The sequence below is a fragment of the Monodon monoceros genome, unplaced genomic scaffold (assembly GCF_005190385.1).
Source record: "Monodon monoceros isolate NGI ecotype Baffin Bay Population unplaced genomic scaffold, NGI_Narwhal_1 Super_Scaffold_5, whole genome shotgun sequence".
NCBI lineage: Eukaryota > Metazoa > Chordata > Mammalia > Artiodactyla > Monodontidae > Monodon > Monodon monoceros.
Genome location: NW_021703782.1, coordinates 1,799,494 through 1,825,511, shown reverse-complemented (window position 1 = coordinate 1,825,511; position 26,018 = coordinate 1,799,494). Strand labels below are relative to the sequence as shown.

Sequence of the window (26,018 nt, the reverse complement as noted above, 5' to 3'; positions counted from 1 at the left end):
TATTTTGAAAAACTTAGCTTTTACTTTTGAGACTTATTTTCAGTGCCTATTTACATCATGCTTCTTTTAAACCGTGTTTTCATTCACAAATTACAAGAATGGCGAAGTCCTTTACTATATACTGCTTCTGAAGTTGAGACTATGGAGCGTGAAGCATTTCTGTCACCGTGTTCCTACAGCAACAAGCGACAACCTGCAGCACGGAGCAGGTAGAGCAACAGGGCGTGGCTCGTCAGGGCTGAAATGCCACTTTGTTTTCCTAAGTGGGTAGGAAGTTCACTCCAGTTTCTCGGTGATGACTCACAAAACCCACACCTGGCAGGTGTGGACACACCTGCTACTGAAGAGCCGGCTGGAGGAGGAGTCTCACCCCTGCGCGGACATCAACCAGGCGACTCACTCAGAAACTTGCAAGAGCGACTGCCAAGTACCGTAAACACCAAGACTCACAACCATGTCAGGCTGAGGCCCAGCGCCCACGCTTAGCATGTCCTCAGATTCCCCTCAGGAGCCTCGCCTCAGACACCTGCCTTTCGGTCATCTCAGTAGGAAAGAAGACGCTTAGTTACGAGAACGCACCCCGTTAATGAGGATCCTCGGGGGCCCGACCTCGAGAGCCAGCGGGATGCTGGCATCAGGACCTGCCCTGTCCCGGGGCCTCGAGGGCTCTGGGGCCCAGGGCGGCCACACCGCTGCTTGCTTGACTCACAGACAGGACGGGCGAGTCTGCCAGAAGAGCCGGGCTTCTGGTGAGCTGAGGTAAACGGCCACTTCTCATTTCTCTGTCTCGCCTCCGAAAGGTAAAGGGCGAAGAACCAGACAGGGCGAGCCACGGGGGGCGTGGCCAGGGCTCCGGTGAAGCAGCGGAGCGCACGGCCCGGCAGGAGGGCAGCGCCCGCCGTGGGGGGTCCCCCTCCCGGCCGCGGCGTGGCTCCCGCCAGCCCAGCTGTGCACGTGGGCTCTGCAGCTGAGCCCTCCTCCCGGGGCCCGGGCCGTGCAGTCGCAACCGAGCCCCCCGTGCCGGGAACGCCTCTCCCAGGGTGGAGGCTGGAAGTGCCCGCGCCAGCACCGCGCTGGGGAGAGATTCCAGCCCTCACTGACTTCTGGACTCACGGCGCTGAGGGAGGGACACAGCCGGGCTCCACGCCAGCTCAGGGTGCTGCTCCGAGAAGGGGGACTAGCGTCCTCGAACTTCAACAGTGGCAACAACCTGCGCTTACTGGAAGCCCGTCACATGCCAGGTAAACCAAGCGCGCTCTACATGCATCGTTTAAATTCGTATTATTTTTCTCACTTCGTGGACGAGGAACCGGGCGCAGAGGTTCAGGACTTGCTAAAGGCCACGCGTCCAGAACCCAACTCAGACCTGCCCGGTGCCGGGTGCTGGCTCTGCACCCCGACCTGCACCCCCGACTCTTCCGAATTGTCCCTACGTCTCCACTCCTGGTCTTCGTTGCGTCACTTCCGTCTTCTGACTTTGCCCCTCCTCCTTTTCCATGTTGAACGGGCATCTTCAGCCCTCCTTCACCTGGTTGGTCAGGGGTTTAATAACCATGCAGAGACCGCCACCCGGAGCCCAGCCGCCTGCCCGCTGCCACCTGCCTGGTCCTTCCCGTTAGAACTTCCCCACATGGAAAGCTACGTCACCTGAAGAGACTAGAAGCAGACGCAAAACTGCAGTGTGACATTTCTCTTGTTCTATCTATACAACTGCTCACTCCAGTAACAGTTCAAAACATTCACTAGGAAAAACGCCTTGAGGTGGACAGCGGGACCCCAGGAATGGTGAGCACATAAGGAACACAGTGAATTTTCTAGCTCCATAACCCACCCTAGCCTTTCCAGGGCACAAGAGAAATAAAGAACCCAGGGCGAAGAAAAATTCTGGATTTTGTTGAGCACTCCACTACTTTTTTAAGAGGCAGAAAACCGAAAATCGAAATTGGTTAATAGAGTTGTAGTAGTAACATCAAAGATCACAGACCACCATAACAAATGTAATAATAATTAAAAAGTCTGAAATATAACAAGAATTACGAAATGTAACACAGACATGTAAAGTGAGCAAATGCTGTTAGAAAAACAGCAGTGATAGACTTACTCAACACAGGTTTGCCACAAAACTTCAATTTGTAAGAAACGCAATATCTACAAAGTGCAATAAAGATGCAATTAAAAAAAAAGTAGTCAAGGAAACATACTAAAAATATAATTAAAAAAAAGAGAAAGTTCCACTTTCGTTCCCTCAAATACAAACAACATGAACACAAATAAGCATTAAAATGTAACTTATTAGCAAAGGTTGTGATTCTGACTATTTTTCAAAGGGATGGTCATGTGTTCGTTGGTTAGAGCCTCAAGAAGGCGTTAACTTGGAAACTTTCTTGTCAGTGCAGAGTCGGCTGTCCTGTATCACAGCCTGATTTGTGGGCAATTTCAGTTTCACTCTTACCATCACTGCAGAAATATATCTTTACATGACAATGTAACCCGAGGACAGTATAACACTGTACAAACTTTCAGAAGTCTGTACGCTTGGCTAAAATTATTTGTATCATTTTCTAACACTTAATATTTCCTTCAAAAGAAATAATGAAATAGGGAATGATATAAATAGATCAGAGATTTTTTAAAAAGATAACTTCTGGGCAATCTTCATCAGTTACATAATAAAACTGTTAACTTTAGCTTTCTTTTTTAAAAAAGAGTGTTTTTTACCAAACTGGGAAAAGAATTTGAAAAAGAATATATATATATGTGTAAGTGAATCACTTTGCTGTACACCTGAAACTAACACAACATTGTAAATCAACTATAGTCTAATATAAAATAAAAATTTTTTTAAAAAGTGCGTCATTTACATGATTTCTGCAGACTTCATAAAATACCCAGTCAGATGTTGAGCTTGTAAGGCACAAAATCACTTCTTACATATTTGTGTACCCAGTATAGCACCTAAAATATACAAGATATTCAATAAAAAAGAATTTGCAGGCTTGAATTGGGAACATGGTACCCAGTAGCTGTCTGTTAAATTCTAAGTAGTCAACCGATTTTTTGACCCTAAATCTAAGGGCAACTACAAAACATCTGGGTGTAAACAAACAAAAATCCTGAATGCTGTATGTATGTTCTATCGAAATTATAATTTGTCCACACTTACACATTACTTAAATTCCACTGAATTAGGTGTGCGTGTATTTCTTCTAAATATTTTCCTTTCTGAGTTTTCCTACCACAGCTTATCCATACCCCTCACTCTCCTTTCTCCTGAGAACATAACCCTACCCGCAATCACATGGTTTATGCATTTGTTTACTGGCTTATCTTCTGTCTCGGGACCTCATCCCCTGAAGCACTGCAGCTCCATCACCCACATGACAGGTGTACATATCAAGCTCTCAATAATATTTATGGAAAGAATGCACATCTGCACCAGAATTATTCATGTAGACAAACATCTCACGGAATAGATAAATATTAAGAAAGAATGTTTCTATCCTGGGAAAACACGCTGGATGGAGAATTGGGAAAACAGTTTCAAGTCAAAGAGGCATGACTCCCCGTTAGCCAAGCAGCAGCTCCTCTGCCCGGGAAACCCCACCACCCTGGGCACAGGCCCGAGGCCACCGCGCATCCCCACCTGAGGGCTCGAAGCCATGATCGTGTAATTCCCGTCATCGTCCAGGGTGGAGGCCGTGGTATGCAGAGAGCAGGTGCCATCAGGGTCACTCCGGATGCTGTAGTGATCGTTCTTGGGAGAGATCTGCTTCCCATCTTTAAACCAGTAGGTCTGAGGGGGAAGGCAGAGATGAAGGTGAGGTCCTGTGAGTGGAGGGGCACGGGCCGCCCTGAGCTCCCGAGTTAAAGCGCGAGGCAGGACGTCAGGGCAGGACCTTGGCTTCTGAGAGAAAAGGGTAGGTGGCAAGCAAGTTGAATTCTATTTCAGTTTTAGAAATTACATAGCCGCTTTTTATTTTTAAGGAGACGTCTATAAGCAGGCATTTACATTCATCCACTATTTACATGAAGGACAGTGATGGTTTCAGCGCCGGCATCCAGTTTGCTTTTTGCTTCTATTTCAAGTGTCCCGAATGAAACTGTATTACTTGTAAAGGTAAAAAGGTTATTGTAGACAACAAAACCAGAACCTAAACCCCAGCGATTCCTTGGAATCGTGTCAAACAGAACAGGGTGTGAGGAGCTGGGGCAAGTGAGGGGGGTGATGGGGGAACCCTATCACTTTAATTCCCAGCCGAGGGGCACAGGACAGAGGGTTACAGTTCCTCAGCTCCACTACGTTAAAGAAAACACAGTAGGTACTGAAATGTATAATAATTTTCAAATAATATTTTAACTTGGGGTGATGGAAAATTAAATGTGAGAAATAAAGTAAAAATCTTGACTAAATAAGAAAATTCTAAATGGTCAAACGAGCTTTTCTACGGGTCGTCCTTCCCTCCCTCACGTTTAAGCAAGATCCTGGGTCCGTGGGTCTCTCATGCTTTGGTTATTATTTCAGACTTGATCATGAACTGCACAGCTGAAGGTGGGCCACAGTTTGGGTCATAGAGCCGGCAGCCCTAACACAGCCAGGATGCTGCACTGGCCCCTCCACATTTGCCATCGGGAGGGAAATACATCCTCCCTTTTCAAACCATAGCAGGTTCTTTGTGGTCACTTTTGTTCCTTGCAACCAAAAGCATTCCTGATTCCCAACAGAAGAAACTTAGTTCCGAGCTTGCAGTTTTAAAATGAAATTCTTCCTGCATGTAAATCAAGATGTCAGTTGAGACCACAGCTGGCCTTCCAATTCCACTCCCTGTCAAAGCCTCTGAATCTGAAAAATCTTTCTTGAAACTTCCATGTCTCAGATAGGGACAGGCTAAAAATAGATGGCAGGAAATAAGTGCAAGAACAATCAGGATCTGACCGCTGTAGCTTTTCCTACCCTTAGTTTTCAGTCAGTTCGTTTATAGGAACTATATTATTAATCTCCAGAACCTAAAAGTTCACCATCAAACAGAGTAATAACTTTCAGTTCTAAAAGTTAAGTTACATAAGGCGTGATACTCTGTAATTATCATACTCTTAGTGGTTGGATTATTTCCAATGGAACAAAGAAGCTGTGATTAGTACATAATTTCTCCCTTTTGCATTCTTGCCTCTATGCCAGTTCTTTAGAATTATTTTTCTCCTTTTTTTTTTTTTTTGCAGTACGCGGGCCTCTCACTGTTGTGGCCTCTCCCGTTGCGGAGCACGGGCTCCGGACGCGCAGGCTCAGTGGCCATGGCTCACGGGCCCAGCCGCTCCGCGGCATGTGGGATCTTCCCGGACCGGGGCACAAACCCTTGTCCCCTGCATTGGCAGGCGGACTCTCAACCACTGCGCCACCAGGGAAGCCCTATTTCTCTCCTTTAATCATATTTTTCACCTCTATTGTACTTGGAATACAACTTTCAAATGAGATTAAGAGACAGTTCCAAAACTTTACCAAGACTGCTAAGAGACAGGACAGGAAGGGTACAAGAGATGAAAACAGGGTGAACTAGAAATTCTCTTCCATCTTCTCATATCTCAATGGAACAAGCATGTCAAGGGCAGAATAAAAAAATTAAAAAAAAATAAGCTAAAAAAATATTTTTAAACACGATGAGTATTCCATACTCCAACAATCCTAATATAATTGCTAGAACATGTGCATGAGAAACAGGTTTCAATAAACCAGGGAGGGAAGAAAAAGAATGGCGGCCAGGAAAACAGAAGAACATCTAACAGGAAAAAGCTCTGGAAAATCAACCTCTTAACGGCCGTGAAACATGCAAGGTTGTAGGAGAACAAGACAGTCACGTCAAAACAAAAGCCCGCCTCTCGGGCGAACATAACGTTCTTTAAGAACAGGATTCAGTGATCTTAGAAGCCCATCAGTAATCGTGCCTTGAGTAAGGTTGAAAAAGAATGTGGGGTTCTTTTTGTGACTATTTTGGAAGTTCATGATATAATTATGAGTTCCATTCATAAGCTGCATGTTTATTTTTAATACATGCATTTGATATCATGTTTGTGAACACACACCAATGATCCAATTATGTCAAGATAATACAGACGTGTGTTCTCTAACAACAGTTGATTTGTGAAGTCTCATTAGGAGGTGGCAATGGCTCTGAAAATATAAAGCTAATTTTTTTGGTCTATCTTTTTCTGACTGTGGGGCTGGGATTCGGTTTTAGGAAGAGTATGGTGGTAAAACTCTCCTTACTGTGAAAACAGAACAACGGATGGAGCCACAGAGCATGAGCCCCTCAAAGTTTCAGGTGTGGTCCCGGCCCGGCCCCTTCTCCTGTCTCACTCAGTCTCATTCCGGCTCTTTTACACCAGCCCCTGTTAAAATGTTAATTTCAGGGAGTATAGTTTTCATTTTTGCATGCTTATTTTACATGTGCCTTGTCTCTGGTCCTATTCTTTCACTAAAGTGTCTATTCCTTTCAGAATTGTTTCCATCACTTTAAACACAGTAATTTCAGAGGAGTCCCCTCAAGACGGCTCTATCCTGTGTGGCACCGTGGCTTCTGTTCTCCCGTTTCTTTTGCTGTGGACCCTGTTTGCTCGCAGGGTCTGTGAGTTTTTCTTGTGAACTCACTTTTTCCCCCTCCTGCCCTGTAGATGTCTGACAGGCCCCAGTGTGGAAGTCTTTTATGGGGCAATTTTTACTTGCTTCTGCCAGAAACCTTAGGATTATAATCATCCTGGACTAAATTTCATATTAACTTCTCAGCTTTGGGCTCTGTATCCTGTGAGAGTGTGAATCTGGAGTTTCAGCTTCTCATGGGTGCCTCTTTTATTCTCTTCTCTCAAGTTCTAGGGAGAAGTGTAGTCCTGTTCGCCACTTTGCGGGGCCAGTGAGCAGTGTTTCCAGTCTCTCCTTAAAGAGAGGGCCACCCTCCCTCCTTCCAGCATCCCCACATGCTTGCAGGAACAGGGCTCCGGCCAGGCCGGCCTCATCCTCGGTACCAGAAGCTTCTCGGAGGACCCTTTCTCACACTATTCCTGCTTCCACTGCCTCTGTAAACACAGGAGGCCTTGGTTTTGTAGACTAAAGATCTGCAGTTTCCATCACCTGTGGTAGCTTTATTCCTCTGTCTGGTACAGAGCACGGGCGGATTCAAGTTCAAGCCTGGCCACTCACAGCTTTCTGACCCGGGGAAAGTTCATTAACGCCCCTGAGCTCAGCCCGGTCGTCTGCAATTTGGGTGTAACAATGGCAACATCATATGAGTAAATGATGTGGGTTATGAAAAGCTCCTTGTCCATTAATCTACTATTCTATTCTGTCCTGTCCTGTTCTACTCTTCTACCCTTGCTGGTTTCCAGTGCCTCCTGAGGACGGCCCTGAACTCGAGCGTTTTACATCACGGGTACTGAGAAGCTTAGTCTGCACCTGTTCCCCCTAACGCTGCAATGGCGTGTGGCATGCTGGAAGCCAAACTCATCCTCGGGGAACATAACTCTTAAGAAGCCTTGCTGCAGCTCACCTTCGGCTTTGGATTCCCGGTCACTCTGCATGTGAAGGTCACGGGCATCCCCTCAAAGATCTTGAAATGCTTCAGCTTCGTCTCGAAGAATGGGGCCGCTCCACTCTCCACAGACGCGTCCCCACAGGGAGCCTCTTCCCCTGACTCCTCCACAGGGGACCTTTCCAGCCTGTACTCGATTTCACTGATGAGCCTCTGCTCACAGCTGGAGACTTTGTACTCCTAAATCAGAGAGAAAGGTCATGTCACCGACCTCGGTCCACGCGGTACCAAGTCCCCCAAGCCCCACGTCTTATCCCCTCTCCAGTAAGGCGCCCAGAAGACAGTGATGTTTTTACCACAGAGCTAAAAAAAGGAGCCTGTGCCCAATTCAACTCCATATAAAACAAAGAACATCTGGAAGTAAGTATGTATGATATTTCAGACTGTCCTCAAGTCCTATGATCCAAAACAAAACCAAACCAACTATGAAGATGAATTTCCTTCTCTCTTCTCTTGGGGTGGGGAGAAGAAAGAAAAAGGCAACAGTCATTCCTAAATCATTCATAAACAGTAAACATGATGGCACACTGCTTCCTCTGTCTGGTGGGGCACTTGCTCAGAAGGGCAGCTGCACAGGCAGGGGGCAGCTGCAAGGTCACTCGGCCTCCTAGCAAACGAGTGATGGAGAAATGGCACCACAATCCCTCCTCCTAACAACCCTCGCCACACAGCCTCGGGCTCTCCCTCAGCTCTGCGGCTCTGAGCAACCATTCTCCTCCCGAGGACTGACGGTCCAGTCAAATGTTTGGTGAAAAACACAGGAGCAGAGCAAAGTCCCCATCGCCATCCTCTGGTGGTGAAGGGGGAGCCTGCATATCTCTTGCTGACAAAGTACAGTAAAAGACAAGGCAGCCCATTATGAGATATTCTCTATTTAATATTAAATGAAAGGTTGTTTTAACGAGGTTTTCCCTTAAGGTACTCAACCTTTACAAAACAGTCTGTTGCCTTGAAGGAAGAAATTCAACAGTATGAATAAAACTGCAAAAAATACACAAGTTGTTTTGTCTAAATAGTATCAAATCAGTCAGTTTAAGAATTAGCTCTTTTTCCCCCTACAAAGGTTTAACAAATGAGAAACTTTTCACAATTTAAAATTCAGAGTAGCCACAAAGGACAGAATCAAATTCAAGTTTGTAAATAAATGACAAGAAAATCACACCGCAGTTAATTCTGTCCATCTGATATTAAATGAAAATAGACACTGGTCGGAGTACTTATAGTTAATGTGTGGCAGTTAACTATATACACAGGTAAACGAGGAAGAAGAGAAGAAACAGATACAGGGAAAGACTGGGAAGAAAAGAAAGGTGAAAGCGTGACCTTTTGACCATCCAGAGGACTCCCTACAGAAGCATGAGGAGACCCAGGGTCCTGTAATGGTAGAAAAAAAAGAAGTGAAGCCCAGTACAGAAGCAGCAAGCATCTCACAAGATTTCTAGCTTTAAGTGAAGCTGTGGTGGCAGCAATATTTAACACAGAGAAACTTTCAGATTTTGAAGGCTGATCCATTTCTTAAGAGATACGAGAAAGAGTTTACTTGATCCTTTAAACTTGTGTTACAAAGCTTTCTTTTATCTCAGAACTACATCTGGAGACTCCAAACAGAAGCAGTGGAGATTATAAAACAGTTTATTTGCATCAGATCCACGAAGTGGCTTATTTTTTGGCGTTAACAGGGGAACAAAAGGTTAGCACTTCAGGTTCTCCGCTGATTAGCGCTTTGTAACTACATCCGTGGAGGAAAAGACAGTCTTTTCCGTACATAGGTGTTTTACCTGGACGAGACATTAAGAACATAACTGGAAACAGTCACTAGTGATTTCAGACAATGTCAGTGAACATATGTTCCTCCACACAAACCTATTCTGCACTACAGCCCAGGACAGGAAAAACAGAAAGATACTTGAAAGGAGAGAAACGAATCGCTAAGAAGATAAAACGAACAGGTGTCACCAACTGAAATAAATCCCATCACTCACTCAGCACAGTATGTGCTCAACAAACGCTGGCTGGGAGGCCGACTTGATGACAATGCTCCTTCCTCTGACCCGCCCTCTGCTCTCCACAGAGCTGACCCCAAGACTGTCCGTAAGGAGGGCAGGGAGAGGGGACAGGGTAATCTGCTTCCCTGAGGAGCCAGGAGGAATGGGGTACCTGGCTGGCCGCCTCCTCTTCAGGCTCCTGGACGTTGAAGACGGTCGCGCTGTCGGCACCCAGCAGCCGCCGAGCCATCCTTTCCTCGTACGTCAACCTCTAGACAAAGCAAGTCACAGAAATCAGAAAAATCACAATGCTACCACACCTTAAGAAAAACAGTTGAAAAAGCAAACACGCTGGCCGTTCTCTGTAACTGCTCCCTCTCCGCCTTGACGCCTGTATGCACAGGAGTCCTCTCCTCCCCTTGTTCAGCTGCTCTCACCGGCCCTTCTGGTCCTGACCCTGGGTTGGGAGGTGGGGTGACCCATCCTGAGAGCCACCAACTGATAGAGCACAGACTGAGCAACAGGGGAGAAGTCACTTAAAAGTACGAGTCATGTAGTTACCCCTGACGATAAACACAGAGAAAAAAGATACTGAAACAGCAAAATGTTCTTTTTACAGGAAATGTTATTTTCATAGCCATCCACAGGCTTCAGAACTGCCTGATGAGGGAGTTTCAGGCCAGCGGGCAGTGACGGTCCTCTCTGCTTTGACAGCACTGCCCAGGGGCTGGGTATCCGAGGTGAACACAAGCACATGCAATAACCCACAGAGGATGACTACACACGTGGACTTGGCAGAGGGGCCGTGACAGATGCCTGCTGAGCTGATACCCACGACTCACGAGCCTACTTGGGGAGACTGTCTGCAAAGAGGGCGGTGAGGCTTCTGCATCGACCGGCCGGCGCTCTGGGCCAAACACGAGAGAAATGTCCACGTTCGTGTTCTGTCTGCTGGGCGGATGGCCGCTCTTGAGCGCTGGCTCTAATATGACCATCGGGGGCATTTTAAAAACAAGCATTTGATTCAAGATAGAGAGTAACTAGTATGGCAGAATCCAAAAAAAAAAAAAAACCCAAAAAACAAAATAAACCCCCCAAAAATCCTGCACAAGTTATTTCAGATAAACTTCCAAACTTGTGAATCTAGACACAAATTCTACTGGAAACGATCTCATCAGGAAAATATGTTGGGTAAACTGCTGACTTCCAGCAATTGCTGGTTCCAGTCCCAGCGGAGACCGGGAAGAGAAATAAGACAAGAGCCAGACGACAAAAGACCTGAAGTCCCAGTTATTTCATTTTGTAAAGAAGGGGCCGAGGATGAGAAGAGGCGGGGGCAACGTCTGCTGCATGCAATGTCTCGTGCAGTAAGGTGCTGTTTAATCTTCTCACGTGTGTTAAAAAATCATGAATTCAGTTTTCAGAGAGAGTTTTAAATACCTGCTCTCTTAAAAGCCTTCCTAACATCTGCAGGGACGACTACAGCAGCATCCCAGCGAGGACTGGAGCGATGTCACCCCGTTCCTTTGGAGCAGAAGCATCGCGTGACACCCAGGCCTCCACCACACGTACCTGCTCCCGCCAGGAAGCAAAGTCACTTCATAGTTTTGTCTCTAAACTACTACGCTGTTTGGACAGACGAGCTCTAAGAAGCCAGAAGCAAGTATGGAATGATGTGCAACATCAGGAAAAAGCTATTTCAGGGTCTCATTTTCTAAGAAAGGAAACCTTACTTTTCTTGTCTTTTTTAAACTCTCAAATGTGGAAATCTATGGAAAATACTGGAAATGTCATTCACTGCTAAACAGACAAATACCAAAAATAAATATTTATACGCGAGACACATGATATATATATAACAAAAATAAATACACATAGTATAACGTAAGGGCTTATAGAAGTCTTACTTTTTAACCAAGAGTTAGTCCATAAGGAATATTTAAACAAACAACCAAAAAAAAAAAAGAAAAAGAAAAAGAAAAAAACCTGGAGAGATGCCTTTACCTGGATTGAAAAAGTTCCCTTAAGTATTTGTTTTAATCTATCAAAGGCTCTGGTTGACAGAGCCAGGGCAAACTTCCAGAATATGTACAGTTACACGTGCAACCACTTATTTCAGGGAGAATATATTTTCCCTTGGTGGAAATCTTCTCTTCGAAATCACTAACCAACACAGGAACTCATTAGCATTTTAATCTTCCTGAGCTCAGGTCAGGATCCTGATAATTAAAACCAGCATCCAACACCCTCCTCTAGTCACCATCTTCCCGGTCAGATGCGGCCTGTGCTCACATTTTTATCCATCAACGCTTGATAATTACAATTCCTAGAAAACTTAATTAGTACAGAGACTCTCTCTCCTGAAAAGGGTGTGTGAGGGAGATTTTATACAAAGAGGCCCTTTTCTGCTTCTACTTAAGAGCTGCGCAAATTTCCCCATAATAAAGCACAAAAGGCTCCTTTCCCCTACCTGAGATCTCCTTTGCTAGACTTGCTTTTCCTGTCCCCCTGAAGTACTCTGATGTGATAAGAAAAGGGTCAGTAACCCCCAAAACCGAACAAAAAAGACTGGCAAGGAAACACTAGGCCCACTGGAGGAAACATCTGTCCACACTGTCACCAGAGCTACTCTGGTCGACTTCACAATTCTGCAGCCTTGAAACAGAATTACTATTTTCTCCTTGAGCTGAGCTGTCCTGCCCTGACAGACTAGAACGAGGATGGGAAGCAAGCCTCCTCTTTCAGGTGACGGAATCCGTGTCTCCTAACACTCTAGACTCCAGCCATGGTCTCCTAAGGAAAGATACTTTCTCTGCAGAAGCATTGCAGGGCCTGGAATCCAAATTCTGCTTCTGGAACTTTAATTCCGATTCACTACTTCCGGCAGAGACAGGTCACCGGGGGGGCATGGCTCTCCCCACGCCTACCCCTCCAGCGGGATTTGTTCCTTTTTCTCTGTAAGGTCGCAGGTCCTCACTGCCCTACCCCCGGCCTCACCCTCAGTCCTTCCTCCCTCCCTTCCCTCCAACCTGCTGTGATGCCCCAGGAATGGTCCATGACAGGAGGCAGCAGAAAGCAGCCTTCTCCCCTCCCCACTTCCCGGGCCCAAGCCTCAACACGCAGTGGAACGTGGGGGCTCGGGGTACCGGGCCAGCGGTGAGGACGCGACTCGGGACCCTAGGCCTGGGGGAGGGGGAAGGGCTCGGGGGCAGCTCCAGACCCCGCCCACCCCAGCACACCCCGCCCTGTACCGGCTGCCCGTTGTTCAGCAGGTCCTCCTTGAAGCGCAACTTCCGCTCCAGGTCCTGGATGACGGCATCCTTCGAGCCCTGGATCTCCTCGTCCGAGGCGATGCGGGCAGTTCTGCTGGCCTTCTTGGGAAATCCCCTGTGGGCAAGCACACAGCGTGGTCAGGGTCACGGTCAGGGTCAGGGCCGGGGTCAGGCACGCACACCCCCCCACCCCCACCCACCCTGACGGCCACGCCTGTCCCGCTGGGTGTGGGACCAGTGACCCTGACGGGAACCAGTCCCCAGAGAAAGTCCGTACACCCAGGGCGCACCCGTCGGGGTGAGATGAGGGCCAAGGCCGGGGAAGCAGCAACAAATACGTGGCACTGTTTATACCCAGACCTGGGTTTCCACCGTGTTAGGTCTGTGACTTTGCGCGAGCTTCCCAGCACGTGTCATAAACAGGTGTAACAATACCCACCACCACATGAGACCATCAAGAGGGTTTCAGGAAGAAGAGACTTCTGCATCCTTTCCGCAACTCAGCCCTCTGGTCCTCTGCCGCCAGTTTATACTGCATCAGTGCCCCGCCCGCCCTGAGCAAACGTGAGTCCTGCCCACTCCGCCCTCCTCTTCTGTCCTGGTCTGGCTGGGCTGCAGGGTGCAGGCCTGACTGGTGGACTGAAGCCATGTGCTGCCTAGTTTACTTCTTCCTCCCTCACAGGGCTGTGGGTAAAGATAAGGGAGAAACGAACACCGTCCAACAGTGGAAAAGAAGGATGCGTATCACCAAAGGTGAATTTCAAAGATATAATGTCAAGGTTAAAAAAGAGCAAGTTAGAGAAGAATGCACACAATACACTTTCAGGTGGGAGGTGTGAGGATGCAGGCGGGCAGGGTCACAGGGGGAAGGTGTGAGGATGCAGGCGGGCAGGGTCACGGGTGGGAGGTGTGAGGATGCAGGTGGGCAGGGTCACGGGTGGGAGGTGTGGGGATGAAGGCGGGCATCACAGCAAAAAGGGTGAAGAGGCCAGCATCGCCCTTTACAGAAAGACTGGGCCAGTTAGCAAATGGCTCGTGCTTCCACCTCCTCCTCCGTAAAGTGCAAAATGTGGGAACTAAAGGCACAGGTCTCCCAGGATTACGGGGAAAACCAGGGCCTGCAGGAGGGGCTCGGGGGCAGTTGACAGAGACCACCCTGCAGGGCGGCGGATCATGGAGGGACTGGCCAAGGGAGGCCGGGGGGAGTGAAGAGGACCCCAGGATGCTGAGCAGAGCTCCCAAGAGCTTGCCCACACCCCCGCAGACCCACTGGTCAGGGCCCTGCTCGGCTCTGGGGGCCAGGGACACACGTAGAGCAGACTGAGGTCATGATTCCTGCAAAAATCAGCTTCTACAGTGGGGACGGCAGAGGGGGAAGGAGAGAGGACCCGGTGGGAGGCCAGGTGACAGAAGCGGGTCCACAAGGAGCTGGACCGGGGTGACCACAGGGAGGGCCACCAGAGCCAGCCCGGAGGTCAACGGGGCACCGGGCACCTCGGGGAGAGGGGTCCAGGCCACGGCGCTGTCGCTTAGTTTAATACGGAACCTTTTTTTCTGAGAGTATCTCATTTGGACTAATTATTAACGTAATTCAGAAAACACTAAGAAACTTTATTAAAAACTGAGCACACAGTAAGGGTGAAGATCTGAGATCAGGGCAGAAACCAAGATGGAGCATTTGGAAAGGGGAGGCGCCCAGCAAGAACAGCGGTTACAAACTTTTGACGCCAAGTTCTGGCAACGGAGGGCTATCCTGTAAGAGGAATCTGTTGTAAACGGCTGTGGTCTGCTCCCCAGCGTGGCACCAACTTCTGATGAACAAAGAGCAACTCGTCAGGAATAAAAAGAGCATCTGGTGACAAACAGAGGCTTCCCTTCTTTTAAAAAAAGAATTTTTTTTTTTCTTTTTTTGCATGGCCTGCGGGATCTTACTTCCCCGACTAGGGATCAAACTCAGAGCCCTGGAAGTGAGAGTGCCAAGTCCTAAATACTGGACCGCCAGGGAAGTCCTGAGATGCTTTCCCTTCATAATGGTTTGTACAGTTAAAAATTAAAACGTCTATTTAACGTAAACTGTTACCCAAACCAGAACTGTTCACGAAACCCCGCACTCAGCGCACAGGAACCAGTGGCATCCCTACGTGTCTTATGTGCTGACTGCTCCTGTGCTCAGCCCAAGCATGCAGAAGCATCCTGTCCTGTCTACACCAGCTTCAATGTGACACCACTGACTATGTTAAATAAAACTCATGTCGCTGGGGGTAAAAACAGCTCAACCATATACACACGCATGTGGAAAGTAAAACCCTCCAGGTTCAACCACGCCAAATCCCAGGAAGTTTTCTTCTTTTTCCTTGACTACTGAATGACCTTGAGAGCATCCTCCCTTGATGGACTGTTCCAGGTCAACACTGTCCGTGCTCAGAGACGCACCGCAGAGCACCTGACGTAGGAGGTCCTTGGCCTGTCTGGACACCGGAGAATTTTTTAAACGAAGAGCCCCCGTATGCTCCTCTTCCCATACTCAGCGAAATCGAAGGGAAACTAAACTTCACACAGTTGCAGAGTGAGCAAAATCAACAACATGCTGTGAGGAATCCCTCACATCCAAGAATGTAACTCAGAAATTAATGTATAAAAGAGGGAATTCCCTGGCATCCACTGTTTAGGACTCCGTGCTTTCACTGCCAAAGAGGCCCAGGTTCAATCCCTGGTCGGGCAACAAAGATCCTGCAAGCTGCGTGGCCAAAAAAAAAAATTAATGTATAAAAGAGCCTGAGAGATGGGCTTCCATGGTGGCGCAGTGGTTGAGAGTCCACCTGCCGATGCAGGGGACACGGATTCGTGCCCCGGTCAGGGAAGATCCCACATGCCGCGGAGTGGCTGGGCCCGTGAGCCATGGCCGCTGAGCCTGCACGTCCGGAGCCTGTGCTCCGCAACGGGAGAGGCCACAGCAGTGAGAGGCCCGCGTACCGCAAGAAAAAAAAAAAAAAAGAGCCCGAGAGATTTTGGTTCAAGATGGCCGACTAGAAGGACGTGCTCTCGCTCCCTCTTGCGAGAGCACCAGAATCACAACTAACTGCCGAACAATCATGGACAGGAAGACACTGGAACTCACCAGAAAAGATACCCCACATGCAAAGGCAAAGGAGAGGCCACAATGAGACAGGAGGAGGGGCGCAATCCCAGTAAAATCAAATCCCATAACCACTGGGTGGGTGACTCACAGACTGGAGAACGCATACCACAGAAGTCCACCCACTGGAGTGAAGGTTCTGAGCCCCACGTCAGGCTTCCCAACCTGGGGGTCCGGCAACAGGAGGAGGAATTCCTAGAGAATCAGACTTTGAAGGCTAGTGGGATTTGATTGCAGGACTTCGACAGGACTGGGGGAAACAGAGACTCCTCTCTTGGAGGGCACACACAAAGTAGTGTACATAGGGACCCAAGGGAAGGAGCAGTGACCCCATAGGAGACTGAAACAGACCTACCTGCTAGTGTTGGAGGGTCTCCTGCAGAGGTGGGGGGGTGGCTGTGGCTCACCGTGGGGACAAGGACACTGGCAGCAGAAGTTCTGGGAAGTACTCCTTGGCATGAGCCCTCCCGGAGTCTGCCATTAGCCCCACCAGAGCCCAGGTAGACGCCACTGTTGGGTTGCCTCAGGCCAAACAACCAACAAGAAGGGACCCTGCCCCACCCATCAGCAGACAAGCAGATTAAAGTTCTACTGAGCTCTGCCCACCAGAGCAACACCCAGCTCTACACACCACCAGTCCCTCCCATCAGGAAACCTGCACAAGCCTCTTAGATAGCCTCATCCACCAGAGGGCAGACAGCAGAGGCAAGAAGAACTACAGTCCTGCAGCCTGTGGAACAACAACCACATTCACAGACAGACAAGATGAAAAGGCAGAGGGCTATGTACCAGATGAAGGAACGAGATAAAACCCCAGAAAAACAACTAAATGAAGTGGAGATAGGCAACCTTCCAGAAAAAGAATTCAGAATAATAATAGTGAAGAAGATCCAGGACCTCGGAAAAAGAATGGAGGCAAAGAGCGAGAAGATGCAAGAAATGTTTAACAAAGACCTAGAAGAATTAAAGAACAAACAAACAGATGAACAATACAATAACTGAAATGAAAACTACACTAGAAGGAATCAATAGCAGAATAACTGAGGCAGAAGAATAGATAAGTGATCTGGAAGACAGAATGGTGGAATTCACTGTCATGGAACAGAAGAGAGAAAAAAGAAGGAAAAGAACTGAAGACAGCCTAAGAGACCTCTGGGACAACATTGAACGCAACAACATTCGCATTATAGGGGTTCCAGAAGGAGAAGAGAGAGAGAAACGACCCAAGAAAATATTTGAAAAGATTATAGCTGAAAATTTCCCTATCATGGGAAAGGAAATAGCCACCCAAGTCCAGGAAGTGCAGAGAGTCCCAGGCAGGATAAATCCAAGGAGAAACACGCTGAGAACCACAGTAATCAAATTGGCAAAAATTAAAGACAAAGAAAAATTATTGAAAGCAGCAAGGGAAAAACGACAAATAACACATAAGGGAACTCCCATAAGGTTAACAGCTGATTTCTCAGCAGAAACTCTACAAGCCAGAAGGGAGTGGCATGATATATTTAAAGTGATAAAAGGGAAGAAGCTACAACCAAGATTACTCTACCCGGCAAGGATCTCATTCAGATTCGATGGAGAAATCAAAATCTTTGCAGACAAGCAAAAGCTAAGTGAATTCAGCACTACCAAACCAGCTCTACAGCAAATGCTAAAGGAACTTCTCTAAGTGGGAAACACAAGAGAAGAAAAGGACTGACAAAAACAAACCCATAGCAATGAAGAAAATAGTAATAGGAACATATATATCGATAATTACCTTAAACGTGAATGGATTAAATGCTCCAACCAAAAGACACAGGCTTGCTGAATGGATACAAAAACAAGACATATATGCTGTCTATAAGACACCCACTTCAGACCTAGGGACACATACAGACTGAAAGTGAGGGGATGGAAAAACATAGTCCATGTAAATGGAAATCAAAAGAAAGCTGGAGTAGCAATACTCATATCAGATAAAATAGACTTTAAAAGAAAGAATGTTACAAGAGACAAGGAAGGGCACTACATAACGATCAATGGATCAATCCAAGAAGAAGATATAACAATTATAAATATATATGCACCCAACATAGGAGCACCGCAATACGTAAGGCAACTGCTAACAGCTATGAAAGAGGAAATCGACAGTAACACAGTAATAGTGGGGGACTTTAACACCTCACTTACACCAATGGACAGATCATCCAGACAGAAAATTGAAAAGGAAACACAAACTTTAAATGACACAATAGACCAGATAGGTTTAATTGATATTTTGAGGACATTCCATCCAAAAACAGCAGATTACATTTTTTTCTCAAGCACGCATGGAACATTATCCAGGACAGATCACATCTTGGGTCACAAATCAAGCCTCAGTAAATTTAAGGAAACTGAAATCATATCAAGCATCTTTTCTGACCACAACGTTATGAGATTAGAAATGAATTACAGGGAAAAAAACACAAACACATGGAGGCTAAACAATATGTTACTAAATAACCAAGAGATCACTGCAAATCAAAGAGGAAATAAAAAACTTATCTAGAGACAAATGACAATGAAAACACAACAATCCAAAACCTATGGGATGCAACAAAAGCAGTTCTAAGAGGAAAGTCTATAGCAATACAAGCCTACATCAAGAACCAAGAAAAATCTCAAATAAACAATCTAACCTTACACCTGAAGGAACAAGAACAAACAAAACCCAAAGTCAGTAGAAGGAAAGAAATCATAAAGGTCAGACAAGAAATAAATGAAACAGAAACAAAGAGAACAATAGCAAAGATCAATAAAACTAAAAGCTGGTTCTTTGAGGAGATAAACAAAATTGATAAACCATTAGCCAGACTCATCAAGAAAAAGAGGGAGAAGACTCAAATCAATAAAATTAGAAATGAAAAAGGAGAAATTACAACAGACACCGCAGAAATACAAAGCATCCTAAGAGACTACTACAAGCAACTCTATGCCAATAAAATGGACAACCTGGAAGAAATGGACAAATTCTTAGAAAGCTATAACCTTCCAAGACTGAACCAGGAAGAAACAGAAAATATGAACAGACCAATCACAAGCAATGAAACTGAAACTGTGATTAAAAATCTTCCAAAAAAAAAAAAATCTTCCAACAGGGCTTCCCTGGTGGTTGGGGCTCCGCCTGCCAATGCAGGGGACGCGGGTTCGTGCCCCGGTCTGGGAGGATCCCACGTGCCACGGAGTGGCTGGGCCCGTGAGCCATGGCCGCTGAGCCTGCATGTCCGGAGCCTGTGCTCTGCAGCGGGAGAGGCTGCAACAGTGAGAGGCCCGCGTCCGGCAAAAAAAAAAAAAAAAAAAATCTTCCAACAAACAAAAGTCCAGGACCAGATGGCTTCACAGGTGAAATTTATCAAACATTTAGAGAAGAGCTAACACTCATCCTTCTCAAACTCTTCCAAAAAATGGCAGAGGAAGGAACACTCCCAAACCCATTCTATGAGGCCACCATCACCCTGATACCAAAACCAGACAAAGATACTACAAAAAAAGAAAATTACCGACCAATATCACTAATGAATATAGATGGCAAAAATCCTCAACAAAATAGTACCAAACAGAACCCAACAATACATTAACAGGATCATACACTATGATCAAATGAGATTTATGCCAGGGATGCAAGGATTCAACATACACAAATCAATCACTGTAATACACCATATTAACAAATCGAAGAATAACAAACATGATCATCTCAACAGACACAGAAAAGGCTTTTGAGAAAATTCAACAGCCATTTATGATAAAAATTCTCCAGAAAGTGAGCATAGAGGGAACTTTCCTCAACATAATAAAGGCCATATACGACAAACCCACAGCAAACATCATTCTCAATGGTGAAAAACTGAAAGCATTTCCTCTAAGATCAGGAACGAGACAAGGATGTCCTGTCTCACCACTACTATTCAACATACTTTTGGAAGTCCTAGCCACAGCAATCAGAGAAGAAAAAGAAATAGAAGGAATCCAAATTGGAAAAGAAGAAGTAAAGCTGTCACTGTTTGCAGATGACATGATACTATACATAGAGAATCCTAAAGACGCCACCAGAAAACTACTAGAGCTCATCAATGAATCTGGTAATGTTGCAGGATGCAAAATTAATGCACAGTAATCTCTTGCATTCCTATACACTAACAACGAAAAATCAGAAAGAGAAATTAAGGAAACAATCCCATTCACCACTGCAACAAAAAGATAAAATGCCAAGGAATAAACCTCCCTAGGGAGACAGAAGACCTGTATGCAGAAAACTATAAGACACTGATGATAGAAATTAAAGATGATACAAACAGATGGAGAGATATACCATGTTCTTGGATTAGAAGAATCAATATTGTGAAAATGACTACACTACCCAAAGCAATCTACAGATTCAATGCAATCCCTATCAAATTACTAATGGCATGTTTTACAGAACTAGAACAAAAAATCTTAAAATTTGTATGGAGACACAAAAGACCCCGAATAGCGAAAGCAGTCTTGATGGAAAAAAACGGAGCTGGAGGAATCAGACTCCCTGACTTCAGACTCTAATACAAAGCTACGGTAATCAAGACAATACGGTACTGGCACGAAAACAGAAATATAGATCAATGGAACAGGATAGAAAGCCCAGAGATAAACCCACACACCTATGGTCAACTAATCTATGACAAAGGAGGCAAGCACATACAATGGAGAAAAGACAGCCTCTTCAGTAAGTGGTGCTGGGAAAACTGAACAGCTACATGTAAAAGAATGAAATTAGAACACTCCCTAATACCATACACAAAAATACACTCAAAATGGATTAGAGACCTAAATGTAAGACTGGACACTATAAAACTCTTAGAGGAAAACATAGGAAGAACACACTTTGACATAAATCACAGCAAGATCTTTTTTGATCTACCTCCTGGAGTAATGGAAATAACAACAGAAATAAACAAATGGGACCTAATGAAACTTAAACACTTTTGCAAAGCAAAGGAAGCTACAAAGAAGACCAAACGACAACCCTCAGAAGGGGAGAAGATATTTGCAAATGATTCAATGAACAAAGGATTAATCTCCAAAATATACAAACAACTCATGCAGCTCAATATTAAAAAAACGACCCAATCCAAAAATGGGCAGAAGATCTAAATAGACATTTCTCCAAAGAAGATATACAGATGGCCAAGAAGTACATGGAAAGCTGCTCAACATCACTAATTATTAGAGAAATGCAAATCAAAACTACAATGAGGTATCACCTCACACCAGTTAGAATGGGCATCATGAGAAAATCTACAAACAACAAATGCTGGAGAGGGTGTGGAGAAAAGGGAACCCTCTTGCACTGCTGGTGGGAATGTGAATTGGTACAGCCACTATGGAGAACAGTATGGAGGTTCTTTAAAAAACTAAAAACAGACCTACCATTCGACCCAGCAATCCCACTACTGGGCACATACCCTGAGAAAACCATAATTCAAAAGAGTCACGTACCACAATGTTCACTGCAGCACTATTTACAACAGCCAGGACATGGAAGCAACCTAAACGCCCATCGACAGACGAATGGATAAAGAAGATGTGATTCGTATATACAATGGAATATCACTCAGCCATAAAAATGAGCGAAATTGGGTCATTTGCAGAGATGTGGATGGATCTAGAGACTGTCATACAGAGTGAAGTAAGTCAGAAAGAGAAAAACAAATATCGTGTATTAAAGCATGTATGTGGAACCTAGAAAAATGGTACAGATGAACTGGTCTGCAGGGCAGAAATAGACACACAGATGTAGAGAACAAACATATGGACACCAAGAGGGGAAAGTGGTGAGGGGGTGGCGGTGGGATGAACTGGGGGATTGGGATTGACATGTATACAGTAATATGTATAAAACGGATAACTAATAAGAACCTGCTGTATAAAAAAATAAATAAAATAAAATTCAAAAAAAAAATAGAGCCGCAGATACATAAACTAAGTTTCTGTACATCGATTCTATTATTTTTACTGATTTTTATTGTGAAGCCAAAGCTGTTGGCGTCCAGTTGGGCACCTGAAGCTCATGCTTCAAGGAGAGCACGTAACTTTACACCAATGTTACACTCTCTCCACGTTGCTTTTGGGCCCTGGCACACGTGCGTGCACTGTGCCCGCCCGCGCACCCTGTGCAGGGTCACCCAGGACCGAGGTGTTCTTCCAGCGGCTCCTGGGGCAGGTAGCTGAACAGAACCATCACCCGAGACCCGGCCTGCTACTTTCTGGGGAATACTTGCTTGGGACTGGACGCGCGTTTTTGTGGAATCCTCTAAGATGCTGGACCCCAGTGAGCCCAATGACAAGACCCTCGGGGCCTCCGCCTCTACCTGTTTCCTGTAGCAAAGTCCACTGCCGGTTCTGTCTTTTCTATTAGTTACTATCTAACCACGGTCCCGATTTGTACACGTCTAAACTACAATGGAATCCGTTACAAACTTTTCCTTAAGACTTGGGGGTTTTTGTTGGTCTGCAGTCTTTAACCTCAGTCAAAAAACATTAGACATCAGATTGATTACGGATCAGCCTGGGCCACACCCCAAGGCGAAGTCACGCCTCGCTCGGGCTAATTCCAGAACCCTGGGAAACCCGCCCCCTCCTGGTCTCTCACCTTGAAGGGAGAATGATGGCGTTGTCCCCACCTACCTGTTTCCTATAAGTCAGGGAGGAAGAGAGGACAAGGAGATACTGCCTATCAAGAGCTGAGAAACTGCAGGATAAAAGCTCTCAACGCACGTGCATCACAGCTCCTAATGACACATGCTTTTCTGCTGACAAACGCAGCGAAGCCTGCTTATTATAAAAGAGGTAGTTCAGAGTATAAAACATTGTAGCACCGTGGCTACCTGCTGCCTGAGAGCAGGTTCCAGGAGCGTGAAGGTGGGTGAGCAGTGCAGTGCCCAGCGGGCCATCTGGCTCGGGTCTGATCTGATCCACCTTGAGACCTGCCCAGCCACTCGGGACCAGCTAAGGCAGAGCTGCCGCCCTCTTTCCGGGCGGGGGGTGGCACTCCCAGATGCCCTGGATCCCCACCGCCTTTCGGGCTGATTCACTGAGCAGGGGACAGGAGTACAGCAATGGAAGCAGCGATTCCGAGAGGAGGGGGATACATTCATTTTATAGAAGTGAGGCCCGTGCTCTTCCTCACGGCCTCCATCTGAGAGATTTAGTCACCTGAACATCTGTGTCCGTCACCAGCTTTGAGGAGGCAGTATTTTCCCTGCAGGTGACCCCACGGCCCGGGGAAGAGGCAGCTGTCTGCAGGAAAGGCACGAGGGGCCTGGATGCACAGAAGTCCCCCAAAGCCCACCCACGCGCGAGGACGCGTGCCGGCAGAGGCCGCTGTCCCGGGCCTCCCTGCCTCTGCCCCTTGCCTTGCCCTCCACTGCCCAGACGCGAGAAGCAGAACCTTATCTCCACAGACTACTTAGACCTACTCTTCGACAGATGGAAACGGGACGATGCTAAACATACAAACAACAGCCAGTACTACGGCTGATGATGAAGAAAACGGAGGTATCTGAAACTTGTGCTCAATATTCTGGTACAACAGGCAGGCAAAAAAATACAACTACAAAAACCAACCCAACTACTGGATTTCCACTTCACTGAGACACGTGTAACCGGTCCATTTAGTAGCACTTGACATACATGGCAAAACTGTTCGACCAGAGAAACGACGTGTAAGTGAAACTGAGTGTGCTGTCACAATCACCACGAGTGCCCAATAACATATAAGTAATTGAAAAGAGTCACTTGACAAAGAGTTCGGCAGTTCCGACAAATTCAAGGACGCCAATCGGTCATGGCAACCCTGAAAGGGACACTCGGTCTGTGGCAAATTATTTGAATGATTATGACGGATAAATAGCTACTTTTTTGTTTTTAATTCAGAATGCAAAACGAGTGATGCCACGATTCACCAGAGGAAAAGAATGTTTCGAAAGTCACATGTATCAAACCAAGAGAACGAATTCTTCAAGTGTGTGTGATTTGGCAACAGGAAAACTTTTTGAAGACAAAAGGGTAACCACACAACAGCGCCTTCTGGGCTGGCACAGAGCTGGAAGCCTGGGGTTGCCACTGAACCCTGGTGTCACAGCGCCTAACTACCTCTGGGATACAGTTTCCCACAGCACAAAACCAGCGTGATTTCTCCACTAACTTTTTCTTTTCTTAAACTTTTTCTTCTATATTGGAGTATAGCCGATTAACAACGTTGTCATGGTTTCGCAGTGACTCAGCCCTGCACATACATGCATCCATTCTCCCCCAGTCCGGTAACTTTTAAGAAGCGGCAGGAGCTGCTGGACCCTCTCTGGGAACAATTATAAAATTATTTTGACTCCGTAGGAGTAACTACGACAGATGCTAATAAGAGGCCAGGCTCCTATGACTCGAGGCAAAGCCCTGAGAACTGCTTAACGCGATGGAATTTCGAAGTCAAAAACCAGAGTAAACCACTTTTTCTACTTGAGATGATAAAAGGTATGACCCCTCCACCACCAAGCCTTTTGGTAGACTCACCTTTGTTCAAATTCCAACTGAGAATAGGTGGATGACTTATACAGGACTCGTCTTCCGGGAAGCAAGATTTGGTGCCATTTCTTAGTAAGGGAGGAGGGTGTCAGGTAACAACCCCCTCCCTTTCTAACAGTTAGCTTCTTTGAAGCAAGGGAATATCCATTCCCCAGCCGCCAAATAAAAGCTCAAACACAAAGGGAGGGGAGGGAGACAAAGGTTTTCTCGGGCCGGCGGACTGACTCAACCCTCAGCAGGTGCCCATGATAGATACATCCTTACCACCCAGACGCTCCTCCCTGATTCGACGTATTTATGTTGTCATTTGACTGAGCTTTGTCTAATAAAACTTTGAGAAGGAGCCAGATTTCATAGAATTCCCGCAGCCAGCATTTAGAAAGCGCCTAACAAAACAGGACGCAGCTAACAGGAGCTCCTGGACGCACCTTGTCGTGGGCAAAGAGCACACCCCAGGGTGGAAAACGTGCATGTGAATGAAGAGGACTGGAATTCTAAGGTCTTCGCATTTTTATTCCAGTACTAAACCCTCCTTAGGATCCCCTTCTTCTCTCTCTGAACACTACTGGGATCCTGGCGAGCCCTGAAGCAAGATTTCAACAGGAAGGGTTGAGACAGGGAACTGGCCTGACCATGGCTAGCACACATTTCTGAACCCCTCAGTCAAAAGGGTGAGTTCTAGCTCTTACTCATTACACTTTACACGCACAGACACCTGCCCGTAGGTTTCTTTTGAAGGCCTTCCTCTACTTTTGTGGACATTATCTTATTTATCCTCAGAGTTTCTAAGTAAAGATTTCAGAAGGCTGTCACGTCACCACTGTGACATAAGGAAAGCCATCCAGAAAGACTGGGACAGAGGATCGCGCAATTCCTGCAGAGATCATGGCTCGCCAGGGACAGGGCTAGCTCCATCATTTGTGGCTGGGGACAGGGCCGCCTCCATCATTTGCGGCTGGGGACAGGGCCGGCTCCATCATTTGCGGCTGGGGACAGGGCCGGCTCCATCATTTGCGGCTGGGGACGGGCCCGGCTCCATCATTTGTGGCTGGGGACAGGCCCGGCTCCATCATTTCTGGCCGGCTTGCACAGGGTCTCACTTTTCCTGCACCAACGTGAAGCTACTGACACGCCTGTCCCCTCCAGTCGGTACGTGTACGATCTCACGTGTACGACATGTATGTGGGTGAGCTCATTTCTCGGTCCCGCGGACGCACGGGTTGCAATGCCCCTCAGGGCACCCAGCCCGGCTCCCCGCCCCGCCCTGCCCCATCCAGTCCTGGCTGCTGGACCCCGCTACATATACACGAGGGCGGGCACTCACGTGGCAGGGGCGGCGCGGGGCAGGCCGAGCGCAGAGACGCTGGTGGAAACGCCGGCGGCCGCGGGCGGCGGCGAGGGCAGCAGGGCGCGGAGCAGCGCGGCGGGCACGGGGCCGGGGCGCGCAGCGCGGGTGACGGGGCCCGGGCCG

General features: G+C 46.9%; 1 protein-coding gene across 3 annotated transcripts in view; it reads right to left on the bottom strand.

Moving 5' to 3' along the window:
* Nucleotides 1-26,018, bottom strand: part of PALLD (palladin, cytoskeletal associated protein) — a 376,813-nt gene that overhangs the window by 17,508 nt on the left and 333,287 nt on the right. Inside the window, exons 10-14 of one of the 3 annotated variants that reach the window (XM_029201922.1) lie at nt 12,811-12,946; nt 9,732-9,830; nt 8,898-8,948; nt 7,533-7,754; nt 3,644-3,793 (exon numbers count right to left, since the gene is read on the bottom strand). In XM_029201922.1, the coding sequence (XP_029057755.1) occupies nt 3,644-3,793; nt 7,533-7,754; nt 8,898-8,948; nt 9,732-9,830; nt 12,811-12,946 (658 nt within the window). Of the gene's footprint in view, nt 1-3,643; nt 3,794-7,532; nt 7,755-8,897; nt 8,949-9,731; nt 9,831-10,401; nt 10,410-12,810; nt 12,947-25,871; nt 25,968-26,018 lie in introns of those variants that run through there. The other 2 variants (XM_029201925.1, XM_029201923.1) reach the window with 2 other exon arrangements.